The 25470-nt window shown below is 38.4% G+C and overlaps 1 protein-coding gene across 1 annotated transcript in view; it reads left to right on the forward strand.

The window, feature by feature from the left end:
- cir1 (corepressor interacting with RBPJ, CIR1) overlaps window positions 1-19344 on the forward strand; it is a 22446-nt gene extending 3102 nt beyond the window's left edge. The window contains exons 2-9 of the mRNA XM_055637955.1: window positions 486-580; window positions 3346-3419; window positions 3682-3742; window positions 5649-5697; window positions 7642-7759; window positions 10685-10791; window positions 13146-13231; window positions 18332-19344. Of these exons, the coding sequence (XP_055493930.1) occupies window positions 486-580; window positions 3346-3419; window positions 3682-3742; window positions 5649-5697; window positions 7642-7759; window positions 10685-10791; window positions 13146-13231; window positions 18332-18860 (1119 nt within the window). The 3' untranslated portion in view covers window positions 18861-19344. The remainder of the gene's footprint in view (window positions 1-485; window positions 581-3345; window positions 3420-3681; window positions 3743-5648; window positions 5698-7641; window positions 7760-10684; window positions 10792-13145; window positions 13232-18331) is intronic.
- Window positions 19345-25470: the final 6126 nt, after the last annotated feature.

A 25470-nucleotide genomic window follows, 5' to 3' on the forward strand; every position in this document is an offset into this window, starting at 1 on the left:
GAACAATTTAGATGCCAATTGCATTTTGGCATTTAGAATTATAGTTAGAGACATGCATTTGTGATCAATATTATCTCATTTTAGTTGGTGGCTGTCCTCAATTCAGCTGTGCTTAAGCACTTTTAGTCTGTGTAAAACTTACTTTGTGCATATATTGCATTACCAGTGGCGACTTTAGTTCATTTGGTATAGAATTTGACAGGATTGTAGCTGCAACTCCCAATGTATAACATTGTGCACAAATAATTATGCTGACATTCCAATATACTGCTGAGAGGATGCTGCGGTGTAATTAATATAGTATCGTCTTTGATTGATATGTTAATCAAACTTTTGTCTGGTTTCTGGTGGATATAACATCTGATAAACAGAAAACTTCTTAAATTGTTGGGTCCTGTTCCCCCTTTTATCTGTAAAAGACTCAAAATGGCCATTCAATGTAAGCAATGATTTAATGACTAAGTTTATATGCATCTTATTTTAAGGTTTGGATGGCAGAACAAAAAATATCTTATGAAAAAAAGAAACAAGAAGAACTAATGCAGCAGTACATAAAAGAGCAAGAAGTGTACGATAACAGGTATGAAATTGTATTCAATTTGATATATTTTGTCAAATTTCAAATGTTCATTTTTTTATGCTTGTTTTGCATGATAAATTTCCATCTCTGTTCCACACGCGCACACACCTTTCGTGTTTGTCAATAACTTGCTACATGACTCAAGGGTTCTGTTTTCCTCTGTTCAGTGATCACCTAAGAGAAACCTCGAGTACATATTGGAATTAACTGTGCACCTTTTCAATGTAGGTGTGTTTCAGCCCCATTAGCTAAATGGAATTTATTTCAAGACCTAGCACAAACAGATGACCAGACGCATCTCCCTGACCCTTCAGATTGAATGTAAGGGAGAGAGCGGGGGGGAGCTGCAAGAGAGGAGGGACAGGACAAAGCCTGTTAGGTGGATACAGGTGGGGGGGGGGGGGGGGGGGGGGGGGGGTGATGATGATAGGCAGATGACTGACCTAAGGCCAGAGATGAAATAATAGAATGTGTGACATAAAAACAATCGAAGAGCAACCTACTAGAGATGTGTCCCAATATCTATGTTGGGACACATATGTTGAGTTTGGCATTCTTCTGAAGGAATAAATTGCACTAGTGCAAATAGTGTTCCATTGCCAGAGAGGTGGTTCAGCAGTAGTTTGTTCAAAATGAGTAATACCCTGGATGCTGGAAATCTAAAATAAATGCTTGCCCGCGCAGTAGTGCAGCTAACAATGGTGTTGCCTCACAGCTCCAGTGATCCAACTTAAAATCTGATGCTATCTGTGTGAACTTTGGATTTCTTGCTCCTGAATGTAGGTGAGTGGTACAATCCAGGGGGAGTTGATGGGAGTGTGAGAACCTGGGTCGCAGGAGGTGTGAAGCATTAACGGTACCAGCTGCACCACTGTGAGGTCAACCATTTATTTTAGATTTAGATTTATATTATTGGACATGTCCATATTCTTTAGGAAATGGGGGTTCCCCTCTTCCATTATAGATGAGGCTCTCACTAGGGTCTTCTCGTTATCCCGCAACTCAGCTCTTGCTCCCCCTCTCGCAACAGAGTCCTCTGCCCTTGTCCTCACCTTCCACCCCATAATCCGTCGCATACAGCATATAATCCTCCAACATTTTCTCCACCTCCAACGGGATCCCACTACCGGCCACATCTTCTCACCTCCACCCTGTTCTGCTTTCCGCAGTGACCATTCCCTCCGCAACTCCCTGGTCAACTCGTCCCTTCCCACCCAAACCACCCTATCCCCAGGTACTTTCCCCTGCAACCGCAGGAGATGTAACACCTGTCCCTTTACCTCCCCCCTCGACTTAATCCAAGGACCCCATCAGTCTTTTCAGGTGAGGCAGAGGTTCACTTGCATCTCCTCCAACCTCATCTACAGTATCGTTTTGCTGAACCACCTCTCTGGCAATGGAAAGTGGCATTAATGTGGAAGAGTACTTGATAGTCAGCACAGACATGGTGGGCTGAATGACCTGATTTCATGCTGTCTGACTCTACAAACAAAAGATGTTTGAAATTCTCAAATCAGCCCGCATAAATGGAAAGATTTACAATTTCACGTCGGTGACCTGTCATCAGCAGAGTTCGTTAAAATGTTACATCTTACTGAGAAGTACAAAGTTGATAATTTGATAGCATGAATGAGAAAAGAGAATATAGATTAAAATGCACAATTCTGAAAAGATAACAAGTACAGGCTTTGGGTATTTGTGTAATTGTAATTTAAAATAGCAAGGCAGATTGGGAGAATGATTAAGCTTTTATTGAATCCTGGACTTTATAAACAGAGGCATTGAATATTAGAGTAAGGAAGTTATGAAGAAACACTGATAAAGCCTCAACTGCACTAAAGATTCACAAGGATGATACCAGAAATACATGAGTGTCTCCATTTGATTATCTTCTTTTGAGAACATTAGACGGTGACCTATTTGTGTTCTTTAAAATGATAAATATATTTGATGCAGAGAGAATACCCTTGAATATTGTTAAGGGAATAGTCATTAGTCTAAGATACTAAGACATTCAACACGAAATGTGCGATGTCCCACCCACTAGAATTTAGAAGATTGAGGGGGGATCTTATAGAAACGTACAAAATTCTTAAGGGCCTGGACAGGCTAGATGCAGGAAGATTGTTCCTGATGTTGGGGAAGTCCAGATCAAGGGGTCACAGAAGGATAAGGGGGAAATCTTTTAGCACCAAGATGAGAAAAACATTTTTTACACAGAGAGTGGTGAATTTCGGGAATTCTCTGCCACAGAAGGTAATTGAGGCCAGTTCATTGTCTATATTTAAGAGGGAGTTAGATGTGGCCCTTGTGGCTAAAGGTATCGGGTATGGAGAGAAGGCAGGTACAGGATACTGAGTTGGATGATCAGCCATAATCATATTGAATGGCAGTGCAGGCTCTAAGGGCTGAATGGCCTACTCCTGCACCTATTTTCTATGTTTCTATATCCCATAGAGGGGTGAGAATTTGGAACTCGCTACCCCAGGATATGATTGAAGCAAATCATATTAATACATTTAGGGGGAAGTTGGATAAGCATTGGCGGGAGAAAAGAATAAAGGTTTTAGATTCAGTTGAGGAAGGATGGGAGTAACCTTGAGTGGACCATAAATGCCAAAATGGACTAGTTGGGCTAATGACCTGAAGTGTGTCAGTGCAATTCATTCTAAATAAACAGATGTCTAAAAAGCTATCTAGAAATGATTCTGCGCTCTGGTGATTTCAAATTCACTTTAAAAGTTTCCAAATTGATTTTTTTTCAGGTTACTTATGGGTGATGAACGTGTAAAGAATGGGCTTAATTTTATGTACGAGGCACCTCCAGGAGCAAAGACTGGTAAGGTTTGATTTAAGTTTTAAAATGCTTCACAAGTTTCTTGAGAGAGACCGTACCATCTCATTCTTACTTTGTGGTTTTTAAACTTTCTTTTCACTGTGGAGTACTGAAAGCTAACTTAAGTTTCCTTTATTTTTCTTTCAATGACTCACAATCAAGAGAATAAAGAGGTAAGAAAATGAAAGTTTTATGGATTTACCCAGTTGTTTAAGTTAGCACTAGTTTTTATTAATGTAGTCTGAGCTAAAATCTGATTGATTGCAGGCAGAAGAAGGCGAGACTGAATACAAGTTTGAATGGCAGAAAGTCGCTCCACGAGAAAAGTAAGTACAATCTTTCATAACAAAAAAGTGTGTGGCTAGCACACCTCAGTTTTAAAAATGTGGCAAGAATATATATTTTTTTTGTGAGAGTAAATGCTAAAATTAACCTATACAGTCCAAGTTCCTTTCAAATGCTGAAGAATCAAAATCTTCTAGTTTACATAAAAAATGTAAAAAAAGAAAAGAATTCCCATCTTTCAGCATCTCACTATTATAGACGTATTTAAGACATTAGGCCATTCTGCCCATTGCCATTCAATCACTGGTTGATCTATTTTCCTTCTCAACCCCATTCTCCTGCCTTCACCCTGAAACCTTTGACGCTCATACTAATTAATCTCTCAAAGACTTCAAATGACTGGATAATCATGGGCCAGCATCTAGGGATATGTGTAATTATTTGTTTTATTTAAATTTTATGGCATTTGGGATAACCAGAAAATGGAGTGGTCCTTCGGTGCAACTACCACATATTTTGGAACATTACTTAACTATTACCTTAAGAGTATTACATTTGTGTTTCCCATAATCTGAACATTTCCTAGCTTGCTGATGACTGAGGGTTATAGATGGGTTTTAAAACAACGCAATATTTTTTTTAAATTGCAACATTGGCCTAAAATCGTATAGCAAACCTTCATGGATGAAGCAAATTTGCATCATACATATTGTTTATGTTGTCCTCGTGTTGTATTCCAGCAACCTTTTCCATATGGGCAGCTTGTCTGCTTTCTTCAATAAAAGGAATTTCAGGAATAGTTTAGTCAAGTCAAATCAAGTTTATTCGTCACATACGCATACGAGATGTGCAGTGAAATGAAAAGTGGCAATGCTAGCGGATTGTGCAAAAAAACTACAAAACAGAATGGAATATTCACATATTACATATTTGTGGGAGGAAAAAAAAATAACAAACAGCAATTAAAAAAAGACACTACACAACAATAAATTGGAACAATAAGTTAGTCCCTGGTGAGATAGGAGTTTACAGTCCTAATGGCCTCTGGGAAGAAACTCCTTCTCATCCTCTCCATTTTCACAGCATGGCAACGGAGGCGTTTGCCTGACCGTAGCAGCTGGAACAGACTGTTGCTGGGGTGGAAGGGGTCCCCCATGATCTTGTTGGCTCTGGATTTGCACCTTCTGATGTATAGTTCCTGCAGGGGGGCGAGTAAGTTCCCATAGTGCGTTCGGCCGAACGCACTACTCTCTGCAGAGCCTTCTTGTCCTGGGCAGAGCAGTTCCCAAACCAAATTGTGATGTTTCCGGACAAGATGCTTTCGACTGTAGCTGAGTAGAAGCACTGGAGGATCCTCAGAGACACTCTGAATTTCCTCAATTGCCTGAGGTGGTAAAAGCGCTGCCTTGCCTTATTCACCAGTTAGGCAGCGTGTGATGTCCATGTCAGATCCTCTGAGATGTGGACTCCCAGGTATTTAAGGCAGCTTGCTCTATCCACAGTATCCCCATTTATCTTCAATGGAGTGTACGTTAGAGATACAGCGCATTAGAGATACAGCACAGAAACAGGCCCTTCGCCCTACCGGGTCTGCGCCGACCAGCGATCCCCACATATAAACACTATCCTACACACACCAGAGACCATTTTTTTTTACATTTACCAAGCCAATTAATCTACAAACCTGTACGTCTTTTGAGTGTGGGAGGAAACCGAAGATCTCGGAGAAAACCCACGCAGGTCACGGGCCGAACGTACAAACTCCGTACAGAGATCACCCGTAGTCGGGATCGAACCTGGGTCTCCAGAGCTGCATTCGTTGTAAGGCAGCAACTCTACCACTGTGCCACCCGTAAATAAAAGTAAATTTATTTCAAAAAATTACTATAAGAAGAACAAAACTGTAAATCGATATGTTAAATGTCCCTTTTTTTTAATTGATACCAGATATGCCAAGGATGATATGAACATTAGGGATCAGCCTTTTGGAATCCAGGTGTGTATAAACTACACTCATCCATCACAAAAATAACACTAATTGCTTTAAAATGAGATGAAGGGTATATGATGGTAATTCAGACTCCGTGTATATGATGGTACATACTTTGTACTGGCTAATTTATTAAATATTCATCTTTTGGATGTGTGTATCACTGGTTGGAGAAGAATTTAATGTCCATCCTTAATTTGCTTTGAGAATAGGGTAGGCCATTATCTTAAAAATTTGCAACTTATCTGGTGAAGATTTTTCCATAATCTTGGATTTGTGCCCAGTGATGATGAAAGAATAGTGATCAATATCCAGGCTAAGAAGATATGTGAAGTTGGACTAGCTGGTGCTGGTGTTCCAATGCACCTGCTATCCTTTTTTTTTGTGGGAGGTAATGTCAGTGCAGCCTAAGTGAACAACAACAGTGCAGTTTGTAGATAGTAACCACTGCATCCATGGAGTACCAGTGGTGGAATGAATCAATGTTTAGACTGTTGGATGGATTAAAGATCAAGCTGGCTGCTTTGTCCTGGATAGTGTTACTTCCTGAGTGTTGATGGGGCTCCACTCATCCAGGCAAGTGAGCAGTATTCCATAATCGGGGATATGAGGAGATGAACCACTGGTAGCAGCGTCTGACCTGCTGTTTCAGACGGACTGTGTAAGTGGCTGGTCAACGGCAAAACTGCACACCTACTCGCCCATACCCAGCAGGATGATATTAATGAGGAACTCAGTGATGTGACGGATTTTAATATCAAGAGTAGGTGTTTTTATTCTCTTGTTAAAGATGACCATTGCCTGATACTATTGTGGCATAATTGTTTTTTGGACTGTTCCTGAATGCTGTCTAGGTCATGCTGCATATTCATGGACTGCTTCATTTGGTGAAGAGTAAACAACCCTGTTTCACGATGCGGGTAGATTTTGACGAAGCAGTTGAAATTGTTTGAACTCCGGCCATGATTCATTAGAATTCAAATTATATTCAATTTTCTAAAGGTGGTCGAGCAATTTTCTTTGTAACATAATTCATTAGTTTCTTTTTAACTTAATGTTTTTGAGAAAAATTGTATGGAATTGGAATGCTTAATAGCCCTGTCCCACGGTACGAGTTCATTCCAAGAGCTCTTCCGAGTTAAAAAAAATAAATCAAACTCGTGGTAAGCACGGAGAATGAACGTAGCGGGTACGTCGGAGCTCGGGTACGTCTCTTAGAGGCTTGTAACGCTAATGGCAGGTACTCGGGAAGACTTGCTAACGGCAGGTAAGCACGTGAGCCCCGAGTACCGACGAGTGGCCATTACCGTAAATCTCCCGAGTTCGAATCAGGGCAAACTCGGGAGATTTCTTGGAATGAACTCGTACTGTGGGACAGGGCTTTAATGGTGACGATTGAAAATGTTTCTCATTTCCATGTGAGGATGTAGCCTGACAGGAGCATGAAAATAAATTAATTAAAATATCAGAAAATTTACAAAGTGTAGGTGAATAGTGTTATAAGAAAGCTGGGTAAGAAATCATTTTTGTTTCAGAATTGACTTTTATTAAAATACATATAAAATTACCAAGGCCTTTTTCAGTTCTGTAATAAAGACTGGGATTTGATGTTCATGTTGCTATTCTATGCAATGCAATTTATTTATTCATCATTGCTGCATGTGTCAATTGGAAGTTGCTTTCAGGACCCAGATTCTCAAAAGCCTAAATGCTGTCTAGGTCATGCTGCATATTCTTCCTTCCACTTCATGCTCCTCCCTCTGTTTACCCCACCAAATAAATATTTATACGTTGCTTCAGTGTCTCCAATATGAGAGTGTTTTGTGTTTTACTGCCTTGCTTTATTTGGAAAGTATACACTAAATTTGTGAATGAATCCAGGTCTGAGTAAGAATATTGTTCCAATCACTTTATGCCTTTGACTAATGACATTGGGCTCTTCCTGTCTAGGTGCGGAATGTTAGGTGCATTAAGTGTCATAAATGGGGTCATGTAAATACAGACCGTGAATGTCCATTATTTGGACTCTCTGGAATCAATGCAAGCTCAGTTTCGACAGAGGGTGCAGGTCAGTATAACACATTAAACACAAATGTGTTAATTTCTTTTTTTTTTTTTTTTTTTTTTTTGATTTTAATCTTTTTATTTGAATTTCACAGCAATTTGCATACATACAATGATAACAGACAGTGACAGTCAAGGCATAATTGTGCAACAGTATGTAAGCGACCCTCAAAGCCCTTACCCTTACCCACCTTCAACCCACCCGAATCAGGTCGGAACCAAACGGGGACAAACAACACTCACATACATACACATCCACACAAATATGGTAAGATAAACAAAACAAAAAGTACTGAAAAAAAAAAGGGGGTCACTAATAACAGTAAATGAGTAAGTAATTAAATAAATAAGTGTGGGGGGGTGGGGGGGGGGGGGGGGGGGGGGGGTTGTTAAGGGGAGAGCAGCTGCAGTAGAGCAGAACAACTCAGTCCTCTTCCGAGTCCGGGGAGTAGTGATAACGTCACTCTTAGGAGACGGGCAGTACGCCTTCGGATTTAGCCGGGTTATGCTACCATCAGATATTGTCCTTTCTAATGTATCAAAAAAAAGATTGATATACGTATAGGGGACATGCTGGGGAAAAGATACAATTTTGGTAGGGACCAGGTTTATCTGGCCACGATGGATAGCGGTATTAATTTCTTTTAGATCTGAAAAGAGGAACAGCACAATTTCTGGTCCAAAGTACTTAACTAAAGTGTCTTATAAATTTGTAACATAACCTCCTGACTGTATGCTCGATGCCTAAACCAATCAAGGCAAGCATAACATATGCAGTCTTTACCCCTCCATGTCCTTTTAGGGAGCAATGGAGCGTGACCCCTAGTTCCTTCTGTACATCAATGCAGTTAAGGGTCCTGCCATTAACAATACTTTCCCCCTACATTTGATGACACCTCACATCAACCCCAATTAAACTTGATTTGTCATTTCTTTGTCTATTTCTGTAACTGACCTCTGTCCTTTGGCAATCGTCACTGTCTGCAAATCCACCAGTTTTTATGTCATTTACAAACTTACTAATTAATCCATCTACCTTTTGTCAGTCATTTATATACATCACAAACATCAGTGGCCTCACCACTGATCCCTGTGGAACACTGCTGTTTACTGACCTCCAGCCAGAATTGCACCCTTCCACCACTACCCACTGTCTTCTGTTGGTAGGCCAGTTCTGAATCCAAGCTACCGTCACTGCGGACCCCTTGCATTTTAATCTTCTGAATTATTTTTTTCCCAAAAAATGTTCCTTCATTCTAGTCCTGTTTAAATTATTTCCTACATGCACTGTGCTTTTTTTTTTGCTCTTAAAGCATTCTGATATGCTTTTAATAAGTACTATCAAATGGAAATGTTTCTTCTGTCTCTTCCTCTTCCTCGAAATACAATTATATTAAAAACTAAATTTAAATCATATGCAGTTATTCATTATGTTATACAGCCACGCTGTATTCCAGCAGACTTCTGGTACAAAACAGTAAACAAATTGGAGAATAAAATTGGTTTGCAAGTTATTTTTCTGGAATAGCTTCCCCTTAAATTGTTCTAGTATTCTAAATGGGTTCATTATCATCTCGGCAACGTCATATTGGCTTTATTTTTCCAAAGTACCCAGCAGATGTACCATATAATAGAATCTTTACCTAAAAATATGTACATAATTTCAGTAAGTGTTCAACAAATTAGGATTTAATTAGTTTGAAGCTGTAATTTGATTCCAGTTCTGGGCATACTTTTAATTTGACAGCAGACCTATTTTAATTACAGCCATGTGTGGATGGGTACAGTATATATTTTTAGCTTGCAGTTTAATTTCTATTTTGAAAGCAAATTCATTGTACAATCACTGGTAGTTTGAGAACACCATGATAACAGATTATCGGGATTTGTGTCACTGCACAGATTTATTAATGATTGAGGACTTAATTCCTTCAAGATAATTGAAAGATTATTATAGAGATTCAACATTCTTTAACCAATTATCTACATAACTATTGAATCATCACAAACAAATCTAATAGGATTAAATTTTAATCATTGTCTGCAGAATAAGTTGGTTGATTTAAAAAATAAAATTTAAATATACTACAATTAGCATATTTCCAATGATAGGAATAGGAAATTAGCTAGCATTCCTGTTTGTGTGACTATTCTATGATATTTGCTGAGATTGTATTTAGGTAGATAAGTTAAATGCAGCAGTGGGAATACCTGTGACATCACAATCAAATTATTTTGACATTGATTGTGGTCTAACTTTGGCAAGGATGCCTGTGGGTCTTAATCGCAATGAGAATGGGTGGATGTCAGCTAAAGTGGACAACTGGAGAGGAAATTGATAGAAATAGAATAAGGGAATTAAAACAAAAACCATGTATACATATATAAAAACATGTTTTTTTCATGCATGCTTATTTGATGATGTTTGTACCTTAACCTGGTATTCTGTATAATTAAAAAAACTGGGTTTGGCAACACAGTTGGGAATTTTCAACCCAGAGGGATTGGGAATTCACAACTGCGGGACATTTTGGTTTCAGAAATGCGGCTGTTTCAGGTCTAGTGAAATTTAGAGAATTCATTATTGCTCAATAGTTTCCCAAAAAGAAATAATGAGCCTTCAATTGTACAATTTTACAGAAAGCCATCTAATCGTATGAAGAATAGAAAATCACAGAAGTGATTTATCTTGAAGTTTTTTTTAAACTAATCACCAAACTAATTTTGTGTGTGATAGAGAATAGGGCTGCACGTTACGGAAACAGGCCCTTCGACTCAAATTGTCCATACTGACCAAGTTGGCATTCTGGGTTAATCCCATTTGCCAGTATTTGGTCAATTTCCTCTAATCCCTTCCTATCAATGTTTTTCCAAATGTGAAATACCAACTAAAACTCGACAAAAAACAATATGCGTTGTTTTTAAACAGGTCCATCAATGCACCCCACAGAGCTGATGGCAGAGATGAGGAACAGTGGATTTGCGCTGAAACAGAGTGTATTGGGGAAGAAATTAATTCCAAATGACCCATCACAGGTAACATGTATTTCCAAAGCTAATATGATAGTGATATTTTTGCAAAAAATCATGTTGGGTTCAATAATGAAATTAAGTTCTATTGTTCTTGAATATTTTACTGAGGTGGCATTCGATTTGACACGAGCTTAAAAAAAGCATGAAATAACTTAATTCTTAATTTGGCTTAGGTTCATTATTGTTACATTTACTGAGGTACAGTGAAAAGCTTTGTTTTGTTTGCTATCCAATCAGATCAGAAACTTCACATAAATACAATCAAGTCAAACTTAAGTACAATAGATAGAGCAAAGAGGAAGATACAGTGTGTAGAATATGGTCCTCAGTATTGCAGTGCATCGATTCCATAGACAAAGTCCAATGTCCACAATGGGTTGGAGGTGAATCGGACAATACTTAGCTTATGGAATGACTGTTGAGAAGCCTGTTAACAGAGAGACTAGTTGAATCTTCCATTCTGGGAGATGTAAATCTTCCATTCTAGCTGTTGAGGATTTTGAAAAGGGATCTTCCTCAAATGTTCGGAATTCTCCAGTCCAGGGGATTGTTAAGGCTGACTTGTTGGGTTCCCTCAAAATTGATAGATTTTTGGGTATTGGGCCATTCTTTGGAAAGTGAACCAAAATGTTACACACGTGACCAGATGGCATCACATAAAGTAATACATTAAAAAATTATTGTAAGAGATTAATCTTATTCATTGCTATTTTGCTACCTACAGAACGATAATGCATGTCTTCTAAAGATATGAACATTCTAGCTTTTTAAAATTCAGAGTTTGTAAGATAAAACTGTTTTGAGGGAAAAAAAGACTTCTGTGTGAGGCCACACGTGACCAGTCATATTTGATGTCTGACCCTAAACAAACATTGTCAGCATAACATAAAAATTTCACTTGATAAACCGAAAAGATATGAATCATATATACTGTACAAAACAATATACCTGTAATATTTTCAAAATTAGAAGAGATGTATTCCACAATTTTTCATATTTTTGGTCACACACGTGACTAAGAATGGGCCTATTAAGGAATTCAAATGTTTTGGGGATAGTACAGGGAAATGGTGCTGAAGTAGGAGATCGACAGTGACCTTGTAGAATGATGGAGCAGGCTTAAAGGATTCCTTGTGTCCGAATGGAAATTGTGAGATAACATTTTGGGTTCATTCAAGCACAGTGGTTTTTAAAGCGTAAAGCTCCTTGAGTTGGCTTATCATGACCTCTTCTCTATTGAGTTGCAATTTCAGACGAGAAGCAGACATCCGAGCTCACCAGTCCCTGGCCTTTAAACCACAACGTGGTTCCTGCCTCAACCCTCCAAAGCAAAGCCAATTCCCAGCTGATCATTGTGAGCTTTTCAAATTGCAAGTGGTTGGAACCACCCCTGAATGGCATCATGCAAGAGAACTCTAGAATTCATACCAGAAACAGATAGGCCTAGGAGTTGACTCTACAATTTTCACTTAACAATCTTGGCTAAACCTGAGCTGCCCTTAATTGGTAATATTGTTTATAAATCTTGTATAGATTTTTACAATAATTATAATTAACTTGGATGATAACATTATGTATTTATTTGGAAATTTGTCTTAAGATTAGTTTTTAATTAAAAAAATTTCATTGTCGCTCTATAGAATCTATGAAAATTGTTACTTGGTAGATGTGATTTGTGCTTTTAGATATCTTTCAGTGAGTTGAAACATAGAAACGTAGAAAATAGGTGCAGGAGTAGGCCATTCGGTACTTCGAGCCAGCACCGCCATTCAATGTGATCATGGCTGATCATCCACAATCAGTACCCCGTTCCTGCCTTCTCCCCATATCCCTTGATTCCGCTAGCCCTAAGAGCTCATATCTAACTCTCTTTTGAATGCATCCAGTGAATCGGCCTCCACTGCCTTCTGAGGCAGAGAATTCCACAAATTCACAACTATCTGGGTGAAAAGGTTTTCCCTCATCTCAGTTCCAAATGGCCTACCCATTATTCTTAAATTGGGGCTCCTGGTTCTGAACTCCCCCAACATCGGGAACATGTTTCCTGCATCTAGCTTGTCCAATCCCTTAATAATTTTATATGCTTCCATAAGATCCCCTCTCATCCTTCTAAATTCCAATGAATACAAGCCCAGTCGTTCCATTCTTTCATCATATGACAGTCCCGCCAACCCGGGAATTAATATGCTGCACTCCCTCAATAGCAAGAATGGCTTTCCTCAAATTAGGAGAGCAAAACTGCACACGATACTCCAGGTGTGGTCTCATCAGGGCCCTGTACAACTGCTGAAGGACCTCTTTGCTCCTATACTCACTGTTTTTTCTCACTAAAATGTAATTTTGGCATTTATTTTTAGGAATACATAGCAAGTGAAGAAGATGATGATCCCGAGGTAGAGTTTTTAAAGTCTCTATCTACTAAACAGAAACAGAAGCTTTTGAGGTATGTTGTTTGAAGATTTTGTCATTGCTGATCATAAATTGCTTTCTTTAAGGGGATTCACAAAAATAATTCAAGGCAGCAGGTTTACCTTTCTTGGTTTAATTCTGGAAATAAATTGAAAAGTGAGATTTTTCATAACAATTGAAGATGACTGGAATTAATTGCACCTTGGTTGATGTAAAGGCAAGAAAATGCAATCTCTTTGAAGCTTGTCTTCCCATTCTTCAATCTGGACTTTCTGCATTTTCAATGTATATTCTACCCTGCTTGGTATATTCACATATTCAGCAATTTTTAATTAAAAAAATCTATGTGGTAATGTCCTCATCATATGTCGTCAATAATTATGCCACTTTTATATTGTATACGTTATATAAACTATGCATGCATCCAAGCCAGGAGAAACACTCACACATAATAATGAAGGAATTAACTTATTGATCTCCTGTTGTCCTTAAGAATGTTATCGCCAACCAATTATTTTTGTGTCATCGCTGTCATCATATAGGAAACACCACAGCTAATTTTTGTATAGTAAGCCATCATAAAATGCAGTCTGATATTGAACACATTTCTCTTTACCATGATTCCGTGGGTCTTGCCACAGAAGGACTTGGAGGTTTGGATAAAAAGATTTTTGATCCGCTTGGTACATGTATTCTTGATACAACCAAGTCTTGGAGGTACGTTAAAGTTTGAGATATACAATTAATTGATCTGAGTGAGTTATCAGTACTCCAGGCAAATACTGAAGTAAACAAGATGAGCAGCCATTTTAAAAGATGCACTCACTCTTCCATGTGCTCTGCCAATTAGATTCACTTTACACATGATTTTTATTAAATCCTTATTTTAAGTATCTCCCTAATCACCACTGGATATTTTTCTTTTGACAAAACCACAGAAAAGAACAAAGAGATTTGGAAATCCAAATTTGAAACTTACCAGAAAACTGATTTTTTTTTTTTTTTTTTTTTTTTTTTTTAATTTTACTTTATCTATAATTAATTATATACAATTTTTTAATTTTTTTATCAATATAATTTTTTTAAACATATGAATTTTTTTTTTTTTTTGTTTTACAGTATTTTTAATCGCTGCCACTCTTAGACCAGATCCTTAATGTTTTGCGTCTCCACCATTCTGGGCATGTCATCTCAGGACTTACCAGATATTTGGACAGGGGTTTTGGTTAGTACAGTGCAAGATGTACTACAATTTTTAATTGTTACAGATCGATTGTTTTGCATTATGGGCACCAAAATATTTGGGGTTTTGGTTATACAGTGCAGATTTACAAGAACTTTGCATATATACCAAAACTATATTAGTTGATATATTAATTGAGTATAGAGTTCTAGAAGCTGTTTAAAGGAAATGAAAAATGAAACAAGTTCCCTAAGTTCCTTTCCTGAAGATGCAGATGATGGCATCAAATTTGAACGTGGCTGTTTAGGAGAGTTGGAAAGTTTTCTTTATGCAAAGTGAACGGAAATAGGAAGTCTCTTAAAAAATATATATCCAGCCTTGGTCAATTGAAAATTTCATGCACAATTATTTTTATGTAAGATTACTGAGGGGAAATTATACGAGACCGGGTACATGCAAACCAGTGCATTAAATGAATGGTTTTGCTAGGTTTAAGCACCTAGTTGTCTCCTGCATTACAGTGCAAGTGGGTGTATCCAATTGAATTTGAAACAGTCTGTAAATTTTGCATTCTAGAATCAAGAAAATGTAATGGGTAAATTATGTTGCCATGCAGAACCATTACACATTGTTAATCATTGCATTTATTTCTGCTTCCCTATAGTCCTACACATCTTTATTGCTTGTTTCAGTTCACATTCATGTTTCCTTGCTAACTAAAGGTAGTTTAAAGAGAGAATTTGGACACAGCAAGACAAAGGTGTAGAGTAAACTTTTGAAAAAGCAAAAATCCTCTCAATAAGCCTTCAAAAATAGTTTAACAAGCAGCAACATGGTTCTCTTCGATGGTGCTAATGTAGTTTCAGAAGGATGCATTTTCTTTACTAATAACCAATCTAAGCTTAAAACATCAAAGGAATTGTATTTGGAAAATTCGCCATTTATACATTGGATATTTATCAAACTAAAAATAGGTCATTGGCATCATTGCAGCTTTGCATTGCTGAGTTTTAGTTGTAACCCACCCAGTCTCGCAGTGGAATGCTGAAATAAAGATTTTGCATCGATTGAGGAATATTATTTTTTTGAACATGAGAAAAGATGGGTTATTTTAAGCATTCTCAGTACACAAAGAAAATTTTAGATTTATTGTCAGTAAAGATTTGCTATCAGTGTCCGAACTGCATACATGATCCATAAGTTTATAAGCTACCGTGATCCTCCACTGAACCTCCACTGCTGATTGATATTTCTGGTAAGACACAAAGCATTGCAGAATTTCGGGAAGCTTTTTTTCTTAAATCACTGAAGCTACAAGGATATGGGTATTTAAAAAAAAAAAGTCATTGTCCACATAGTTATGGGAAGATGATCTTACAGCTACAACTAGGAATTGCAAAACTATGTTTTCTCTTAATCATTTGAAGAAGGAACATAATGGAATGGCTGGAAAGTATTTGAAAAAAAAAAAAGAATTATCAGGTAATTCTGGTTTATGTTAGAACCTGTATCCAGAAATATCCAGCAGAGGGAGTTTCAAGAATGAAAAATCAAAGAAAGAGACTTTTCCAAAAATAGATATTTGCTTCTTATTTTCTTTAAAGAGTCCTTATATCTGTTTTTCACTGATCCTTTGCAATTTGCTACTGCTTCACACCCTGCTTCAGGTTCTTCTCTCCCCTTTAATATCCTCCTTTCTTTCACCATGTAATATTTTGTTTCATGGTATCATTTTCTGTTAGTAAATCCCTGTAATTAGGTCTTCTAATGGGAAATGCTGCAGTCCAAGGTAGCTACACTTCTAAACCAAAGTCACTCAATCCTCAATAGTCGAACTGCAGTATGCAGCCAAACCTCGTGTGTGCTAAGGTGGTAAACTCAGAGTTGTTGTTGACTGCTTCTATTCAGTACATGTGTATATAATGAGGGACAGTCTTAAGCTGTCCTCATTATGTAGCTCTGCCTCAAAATAAAGGTTCACAGCAAAATTCTGAAGAAATATGGAGCACCTACCACATCCTGGGTCACGAGCTCTAGGAAAAAGCGTTTTGATGATACAATTCACCTGCAGTACATTGGCACAGCCTTTGAATGGTTATTCTTTATCGTTGCATGTATCCGAGATACAGTGAAAAACTTTGTTTTGCCTGCTGTCCAGACAAAGCACTGGAAGGATAGTGATCTAATGTTGGTGTCCTTTCTCAGGCTACCACCTCTTGCATTGAGTAAAACACACAGTACTCGAATAATTCAGTGGGGCAGGCAGCATCTGTGGAGGGGATGAATAGTTGATGTTTCATCAGATTGAGTCATTGGTTACACTCTTGTTAAGCAGGCACTCTCTTGAAATATTTAATGGGAAGTGATCTGACAGAAGAAAAGATTCGAGGATGTGCTCGAATCTTGTGAGGCTGGGAGTAGAGGGATTAAAACCCTGGGAAATGTTGGCCATGTCTACTCATAATGGCAAATAATCTATCTGGATAGTATTGAGAACCTAGAGTATGTGCATTGGAAACGCACAGAAATATGGTGTAAACAGTGGAAGGAGAACCTCTTCACAAACCATTCATATGCCTACCTCATCTGCCAAGTAGTGCCCTTCTTTGGAAGTGTATGTGGTTCCCATCTTGACGTAATCAGTTCACAAAAGCAGAGTGGAAACAAGTTATCTTTTTCACAAGTCGTATCTTAGAAGGTGGCCCAATCTATTGATTACAATTTTTTAACCATCTTATATATCAGCAGCCCAATGTTAAACGGACCATTTGCTAACATCAAAACTGAGCACTAGAGGAATTGATGGTCAACAAAGTTGAATTTCATTGCATGGTTAAAAGCTGCAAAATGTATTTAAGAATGTAGAACAGGGAACAGTACAGTGTAGGTTTAAGCCCTTTGTCTCTCAGTCTCTGCTGAACATGTTGCCAAATTAATCTCCTGTGCCTGCACATACCAAAGACTTCCATTCCCTGCATATCCCTGTGCTTGTTTCAAAGCCTCTTAATTGCCACTATTGTATCTGCTCCCAACACCATCCCTGGCAACTTGTTGCAGTCACCCACCACTCTCTGTGTGGTTAAAAAATATATAAACTTCCCTCCCCCAACTTTAAAGTTATGCCTTCTAGTCTTTGACATTTCCAACCTGGGAAAAAGGTTCTGATTTTCTACCCTGTCCATACCTCTCATATTTGTATGTACTCCTGATGAACTCCAGTCTCCCCTCAAACTCCGATGCTCCTGAGAAAATGATCCGTTCATTCAGCCTGTCTTTAGAGCTAATAATCTCTAATCCAGGCAGCATTCTAGTAAACCTCTTCTGTGCTGTCTCCACAGCTTCCACTTTGTATTTTTTATTTTTATTTTTATTTTTTTTATTAGAAGCTATGTACAGTCGTATAAACCGTGGCATATAACATAATACATTTTGTGTACAACTTCTTGTTTTAAATTTAACAATAAAGAAATAACAGAAGCAAGAAAAAGAGAAAAGAAAAGAGTAAGGAAAGTAGTGATGTGTAAGCCCCAGGAATTAACGTGGAAGGATAGAGAGAAAGAACCCATAAAGATGTAAAAAGAAAACAAGAAAGGAAGCACAGAAAAAAAAGAGGGAAAAAAAGAAAGATAAAAACAAAACAGAAAAAAAAAGGAATATACCTACTTCATATCTTTCCACGCCCCTCACCCAGCCCACTTTGTATTTTGAAAAGTGTAATATTGATCATGCGATAATGTGTGTTGTAAGAAAGAGCACCTCAAACAAATGTCTGCATTCCTAATGATCAGATGGCAAGCATATTCCTAACAGGGTATTTCTTTGCTCACATTACAATCTTTTGCTTTTTTTTAATTTCTATGTGCCCATAGGTAGGAAAGTGCTGACAAAATCTTCTTCAATTATATTTTTCAAGTGGTTTTAAATAAAATATCTAATCTAACTCTTGTATAGGAAACTTGATCATCTTGAAAAAAAGAAAAAGCGAGAGAAGAAAAAGCAGAAAAAGAAAAGCAAACACAAGAAAAAAGAAATCAGTCCACCCACTACCAGCTCTTCCAGCGACAGTGATTATGAAATTGAAAAGAAAGAAAGTCGCAGCAAAAATAAACATTTAAAGGGAGGTAGGGATTCTTCATCGGGCAATAGAGAAATTCATAAACAAAAACTCGACAAAACCTATTCAAGCAGTTATTTCAAGCCTGAAGATGAGGACGTTGAAGTTCATGGCAAGAGTCACAGAAGTAAAGGTAACAAAGGCAGTCAACATAGCAGCAGAAGTGACAGGAAGCGAAATGATCGGAGCAGAAGTCGTAGCAGAGATGCAGATGGAAGAACAGAAGAAAAGGACAGGCATAGTTCAAATTATAGGAGAGAAAAGTACTCTGATGAAAAACATGTGAGTAGAAGCCAGAGCACACATAGCAAGGACAAGATTAGAAGTATCGGGTACACATCAGGAGATGCAAGACATAGGAAGTGAGGCTCAAGTAAGGCAGTGACCCGCATGGTACTGAGACAAGAAGCAAACCAGTAACAATTAAGGGTGGGATATGTCATAAAGGTATGACAACAGAATGTGAGGTCTATGAACTGAATAAATGATTTTCTATTGTAAATACTAAAAACACTGGAAATGCTCATCAGGCCAGACTGCATCTGAGGGGTGAGAAACAGTTAACATTTCGGGTAGATGCCATTTCTGATGAAATGTTGAATTTGCTTTTCTCTCCATATGTAATAGACGCTATGGGACCTACTGAGCATTTTCTGTGTTGATTTCGGATTTTCAGCATGTGCAGTTATTTGCTTCTAATTGAATTTTCTATTCTCTAATTGTAATTGAGATGATTTATGTGGAAATTTCTGATTCTTTTAGAACGTTATTTCATAATTTGTCTCAAAAAAACTTTTACTGACTTTGTATTAATTTGTACTTTTGAGTAATGAATAAAGTCTACAAAGAACGATTGTTCTCTCCATATTTATGAATATCATTTTCATCTATAAGGTCCCTGTGTGCTGAATTGTTGTTCGTAAGCATCCTCCAAATTTCTGTTGTTCAGTATTCACCATTTTCCACAGATATACATTGAAATTATAACAAGTTTTATTTAGCTCAACAAATCTTCCGTCACAGAACCATGATCATAATCTGATATGCCAATCTATTCATTGACACTGAATTTTAAGTTGGTTTTTCTTTTAGTTGCTCTTATTTATATATTTTACATATTTGTTCATTTATATTTGTGTTTATAATGTGTTTTATAGTACTACGTTTACATATCTGTTGTGCTACTGCAGGTAAGAATTTAATTGTTCCGATTCAGGGCATGTGACAATAAAAAAACTCTTTGACTCTTTGCAGCTCTGCAACAGGCCACTGAACCAACTCATCTATTCCAACCAAGTTGCCCCATCTAAGCTTGTCCCATTTGCCCATATCCTTTCATATCTTTCCTATCCATGTACCTGTCTAAGTATCTTTTAAATGCTGTCTCAAGTACCTCCTCTGGCAGCTTGTTCCATATACCTAACACCCTCTGAGTGAAAAGGTTGCCCCTCATGTTCCTATTCAATCTAAGATAAACACAAAATGCTGGACTGACTCAGCAGGTCAGACAGCATCTCTGGTGAAAAGGAATAGGTGATGTTTCAGTTCGACTTCAGACTGAGAGTCAGGGGTGAGGGAACCGAAAGATATGGAAAAAGTACATAGAACAAATATGTACTTTCAATAGAAAGATATGCAAAAAACAGATCAAAGCCTGCAACGATGATCAAGAAAAGGTGGAGCCCGTAATGGTCCATTGTTGGCTGTGGGAAAGGTGATAATGAGTAATAGAGAGTGTAACTCAGCAGGGTGACAGTGTTTCAAGGAAGTTAGATTTAGCTCTTCGGGCTAAAGGAATCAAAGGATATGGGGGGAAAGCAGGAACGGGGTACTGATTTTAGATGATCAGCCATGATCATATTGAATGCCGTATAACGACTAGTGTGGGGGAGGGACGGAGCGAGTGAGGGGAAGCCCTACTTGATGTTAGAGAAATCACAATTCTTACTGCTGGGTTGTAAGCTGCCCAAGCAAAATACTGTACGTGCTCTCTAACTTGCATTTGTAAACATAAAAAAATAGGTGCAGGAATAGGCCAGTCGGCCCTTCGAGCCAGCACCACCATTCAATACGATCATGGCTGATCATCTAAAATCAGTACCCCGTTCCAGCTTTTTCTCCATATCCCTTGATTCCTTTAGCCCTAAAAGCTAAATCTAACTCTCTCTTGAAAACATCCAGTGAATTGGTCTCCACTGTGTTCTGTGGCAGAGAATTCCACAGATTCACAACTCTCTGGGTGAAAAAATGTTCCCCCATCTCAGTCTGAAATGGCCTACCCCTTATTCTTAAACTGTGACCCTTGGTTCTGGACTCCCTCAAAATCGAGAACATTTTTCCTGCATGTAGCCTGTTCAATCCTTTAAGAATTTTATGTTTCTATAAGATATCCTGTCATCCTTCAAAATTCCAGTGACAATGGAGAAGGCCCATGACAGAAAGGTCAGTATAGGATTGGGAAGGGGAGTTGGTGTTTGGCAACTGGGAGATCGCGCAGGCCAAGGTGAACTGAGCAAAGGGGTTCAGCTAATCGATCGCCCAGTCTGCGCTTGGTCTCGCCGACATATAGGAGTCCACGACTGGAACAGTGGACAGTAGATGAGGTTGTAGGAGGTGCAAGTGAACCTCTGCCTCACCTGAAAGGGCTGTTGGGGTCCCTGGACAGAGTCGACGGAGGAGGTATAAGGGATAGGTCTTGCATCTCTTGCGGTTACAAGGGAAAGTACCAGGGGTGGGGGTGGTTTGTGTGGGAAGGGATGAGTTAACCAGGGAGTTACACAGGAACAGTCTGCTAAAATTGGAGATGGTAAGATGTGACAAGTGGTGGGATCCCGTTGGAGATGGCGAAGATGTCGGAAGATTCGGTGCTGTTCGATGGCTGATGGAGTGAAAGGTAAGGACTAGGGGGACTCTGTCCCTCTTGCGACTGGGGGGAAGGGGAGCAAGAGCGGCGCTGCGGGGTACTGATGAGACGCGTTTGAGGGCCTCATCTATGATGGAAGAGGGAACCCCCATTCCCTAAAGAATGAGGACATCTCGGATGTCCTGGTATGGAACACCTCATCTTGGGCGCAGATGCGGAGAAGACGGAGGAATTGGGCGTAGGGGATGGAAATGGTCCTTCACCTTCGACCTCTGGTTCTTTATTCCCCTACCTACGGTAAATGACTCACTAACTGCCCAACCAAAAGACCAACAAGTTACCATTTGCCACCTTAGTAGTTTTTACTATCTGCATACTTCTATTCTGTGATTAGTGCATAAGAGAATCAGAAACACATATTTTTAGTTGGAGTGATACAGTGTAGAAACAGGCTCTTTGGCCCAATCTGTCCATACCGGCCAACATGTCCCACCTGCCTGCATTTGGTCCATATCCCTCCAAACCTGTCCTATCCATGTACCTGTTTAGCTGTATCTTAAATGTTGGGATCTCTGCCTCAACCACCTCCTCTGGCAGCTTGTTCCAACATGAATACTGAAAGGCCAAACGTTTCCTCTTCACCTTAAACCTATGTCCTCTGTTCCTCGATTCACCTACTCTGGGCAAGAGACTCTGTGCATCTACCCGATCTATTCCTCTCATGATTTGATACACCTCAAAATTATCACCTCTCATCCTCCTGTGCTCCAAGGAATAGAGTCCCAGCCTACTCAGCCTCTCCCTAAAGCTCTCACCCTCTAGCCCGAGCAACATCCTTGTAAATCTTCTCTATATCCTTTCCAGCTTGACAACATTTTTCCTATAACAGGTTGCCCAGAACTGAACACAATACTCTAAATGCAGCCTCACCAACGTCTTATACAACTGCAACATGACCTCCCAGCGTCTATGCTCAATACTTTGATTGATAAAGGCCAATGTGCCAAACACCTTTTTGACCACCCCAACTATCTGTGACTGAACCTTCAAGGAACCATACACCTGCACTCATAGATCCCTCTGTTCTACAGCACTCACCAGAGCCCTTACATTCACTGTGTAGGTCCTGCCCTTGTTAGACTTCCAAAAATGCAATCCCTCACATTTCTCTGTATTAAATTCCATCAACCATTCCTCAGCCCACATGGCCAACCGATCAAAATCCTGCTGCAATTTTTCACAACCATCTTCATTATCTGCAAAACCACCCATTGAGTATCATCTGCAAACTTGCTAATCTTGCCATATATGTTCTCATCCAAATCATTGATGTAGATGACAAACAGTAAAGGGCTCAGCACCGATCCCTGAGGCACACCACTAGTCACAGGCCTCCAGTCCGAGAATCAACCTTCCACCATCATCACCCTCTGCTTCCTTCATTAAGCCAATTTTCTATCCATTCAGCTATCTCTCCTTGGATGCCATGCGATCAAACCTTCCAGAACAGCCTACCATGCAAAACTTTGTTGAATGCTTTGCTGAAGTTCACTTCTACAACATCTACAGCTCTGCCCTTATCTACCTTTTTGGTCACATCTTCAAAAAACAATCAGATTTGTGAAACACAACTTCCCATGTACATACCCATGCTGACTATCCCCAATCAGCCAAGGTCCACCTGTATATCCTATTCCTCAGAATACTCTCTGGTAACTTTCCAACATCAGATGTTAAGCTCACTGTCATATAGTTCCCAGCATTTTCCCTGCAGCTCTTCTTGAATAGAGGCACAACATTTGCTGCCCTCCAGTCTTCCAGTCTCTCCTGTATTTAAAGACGACCCCTAAATTTTCTCTCACATTGGATGTTTAACACTTCCTGAAATTACAATCCACATTCCACCATTTTGTCTTTGCTTTCTAAACCTTACCTGCATCCTCCTGCCAGTTCATTTTTCAATATAGCTTGGTTCTGTCGTGCTCTCTTCCCTTAGCACAAGTTATAAAAATAGATTTGAAAGCATTTATTTTCCAAGGATAAATCTTGCAACACTCCATTGATAAACGGCCATTCCAAAAATGCATTCTGTTTTTAACCGTTCATTGCTTTCTGTCCATTAGCCAATTCTCAATTCCTACTAATAACTTACTATCTAATTCCAAAAGCCCTAATATCCCTTAACAACCATGTGACAACTTATCAAATGGATTCCAAAGAAGCATATATACCATTCACTGGTTTTCCTTTTATTAACCTTACTAATTTCACCTTTCATCAACCTGAAACATTATTTGCTGTTTCTCTGCCCATGGACAGTTGTTGTGATTGTTGTGTATTTCCAAGTTTAATTTAAGTTTTCAGAATCTACAGTTTTTAGCTTATGGGTCTTTTTAAAACCCTTGAATGAAGACTTTCAATCTAGATTATCTTTTAATGTTTTCAGTACATATGTATCTCTAATATTAAAATTGTTAAATTCCACATTCTCAATAGATCTATGGTCCCCCCCACCCCACCCCACCTTACACACACTTAAACAATTTTTGATGTGGTCACTAGCTTCTATATTAAGAACACCAAAAATATTGCTTTTATTTGCTCTCTTGCATTTTATGACTTTATACTTGCGAGTTTAGTCCAAATCTATTTTCTTCCCCTATCGGTTTCTTTCTTGTTCTTCAAGCTTGCTGTTCCTTTCCATAAGCTATTTATCTAATCCTATCGATAGTCTCACAAATTAGATACTGTTGCATCACTTTTACTGTGGAGCTTTTATTGTTCTACAAGGCATTTTTATTGGGTGTTATGAATTAATTATTTAAATGTTTACCAATGTCTTTGCATATCCTTTAAACTAATTTCCCAATCTCTGCTTCATTCAATCCATCCCTCACAATCAAGTTTGCTTAAATTTAAGATCCAAGTTGTGATTTAACAAACTCTCAAACTTGTGGCTCAGTATTTCCAAATAAATGGTGAACCACCTAGCATCACCACTGACTGTTACCTTCTGCGATTTTCCAAAGACCACTGCTGAGTAATACTATTTCTCAGGTCAGCAATGATATCCAACGCCCTTGCATGTATCCCTCTCATAATTTTGTCCAATTGAGTGGAGGGTTATAAAAAGTCTTGAAAATGCTGAAAACCCTTGACATTTAGCCATGTTGCATCTCGTAGATCAGTTAGTTGTTGAAACAATCAAAGCGAACTACGAAGATTTTGGAAATTCAGAAACATTCAGAAACTATTAAAAATTAATCACCTATAGAATGAATCACTAAACAAATTAAACCTAAAACATTGGTGCACAGAAAGGAAATTGCCGATTAACTACCGTCAATGAATTTGCAATTTCTGCATTTATGCCAGATATGCAGTTATCGTAGCATTCTTTTCAGTTCCATGTGGAACTAAGGGTATTAACCCACAATATCCAGCCCAATGTGAAGTTAATTATATTATGATTACTTTACTCCAGTGTTGCTTTGTTGTAATATTACTAATAAATCATGTTTCATTGCATAATACTAGATCTAAAATGATCAGTTCCCTAATTTGTTCCTTTGTATAATTCTGTAGAAAACTAACTTGCTCTCCAGGCTAATTTTACCAATTAGTTTGCTCAATTGATACGAGATTTAAATTCCCCAGCAATATTATGTTATCTTTAGCACATGCTCCTCAAATTTTTCAATTTGCTGTGTTTTCAGTCCTATGTCAACTAGCTCCAGCCAGACCAATTCTATATCACGAGTTCCTAGTTTTTTGCCCTATTGTTTATTGTGATCTCCTTTAATATCAAGGCTCCTCCTCCTCCTTTACCATTTGCCTGCTTTGTCTAAAACTCTCTCGGATATCTAGTTCAGAATGTTTGTTATCGTGCAAACAAAATCTTAGTAATGGATGTGTGATTAAACCCATTTATATTTCTGTTTCTGTTATTTACCTTTATGAATTTTCCATGTTATCAGATATTAATTTTAATTTCTTGCTGTTGTTTCCTGCTGTGGCCTTCGATACTATTGCCTTATTATTTCATTAAGCTTTCATGCCTGACAAAACCCCCATGATTTTACACGTTGCTACACTGATTTTGATTTTTCTTAC

The sequence above is a fragment of the Leucoraja erinacea genome, chromosome 7 (genome assembly GCF_028641065.1).
Source record: "Leucoraja erinacea ecotype New England chromosome 7, Leri_hhj_1, whole genome shotgun sequence".
Taxonomy (NCBI): Eukaryota; Metazoa; Chordata; class Chondrichthyes; order Rajiformes; family Rajidae; genus Leucoraja; species Leucoraja erinaceus.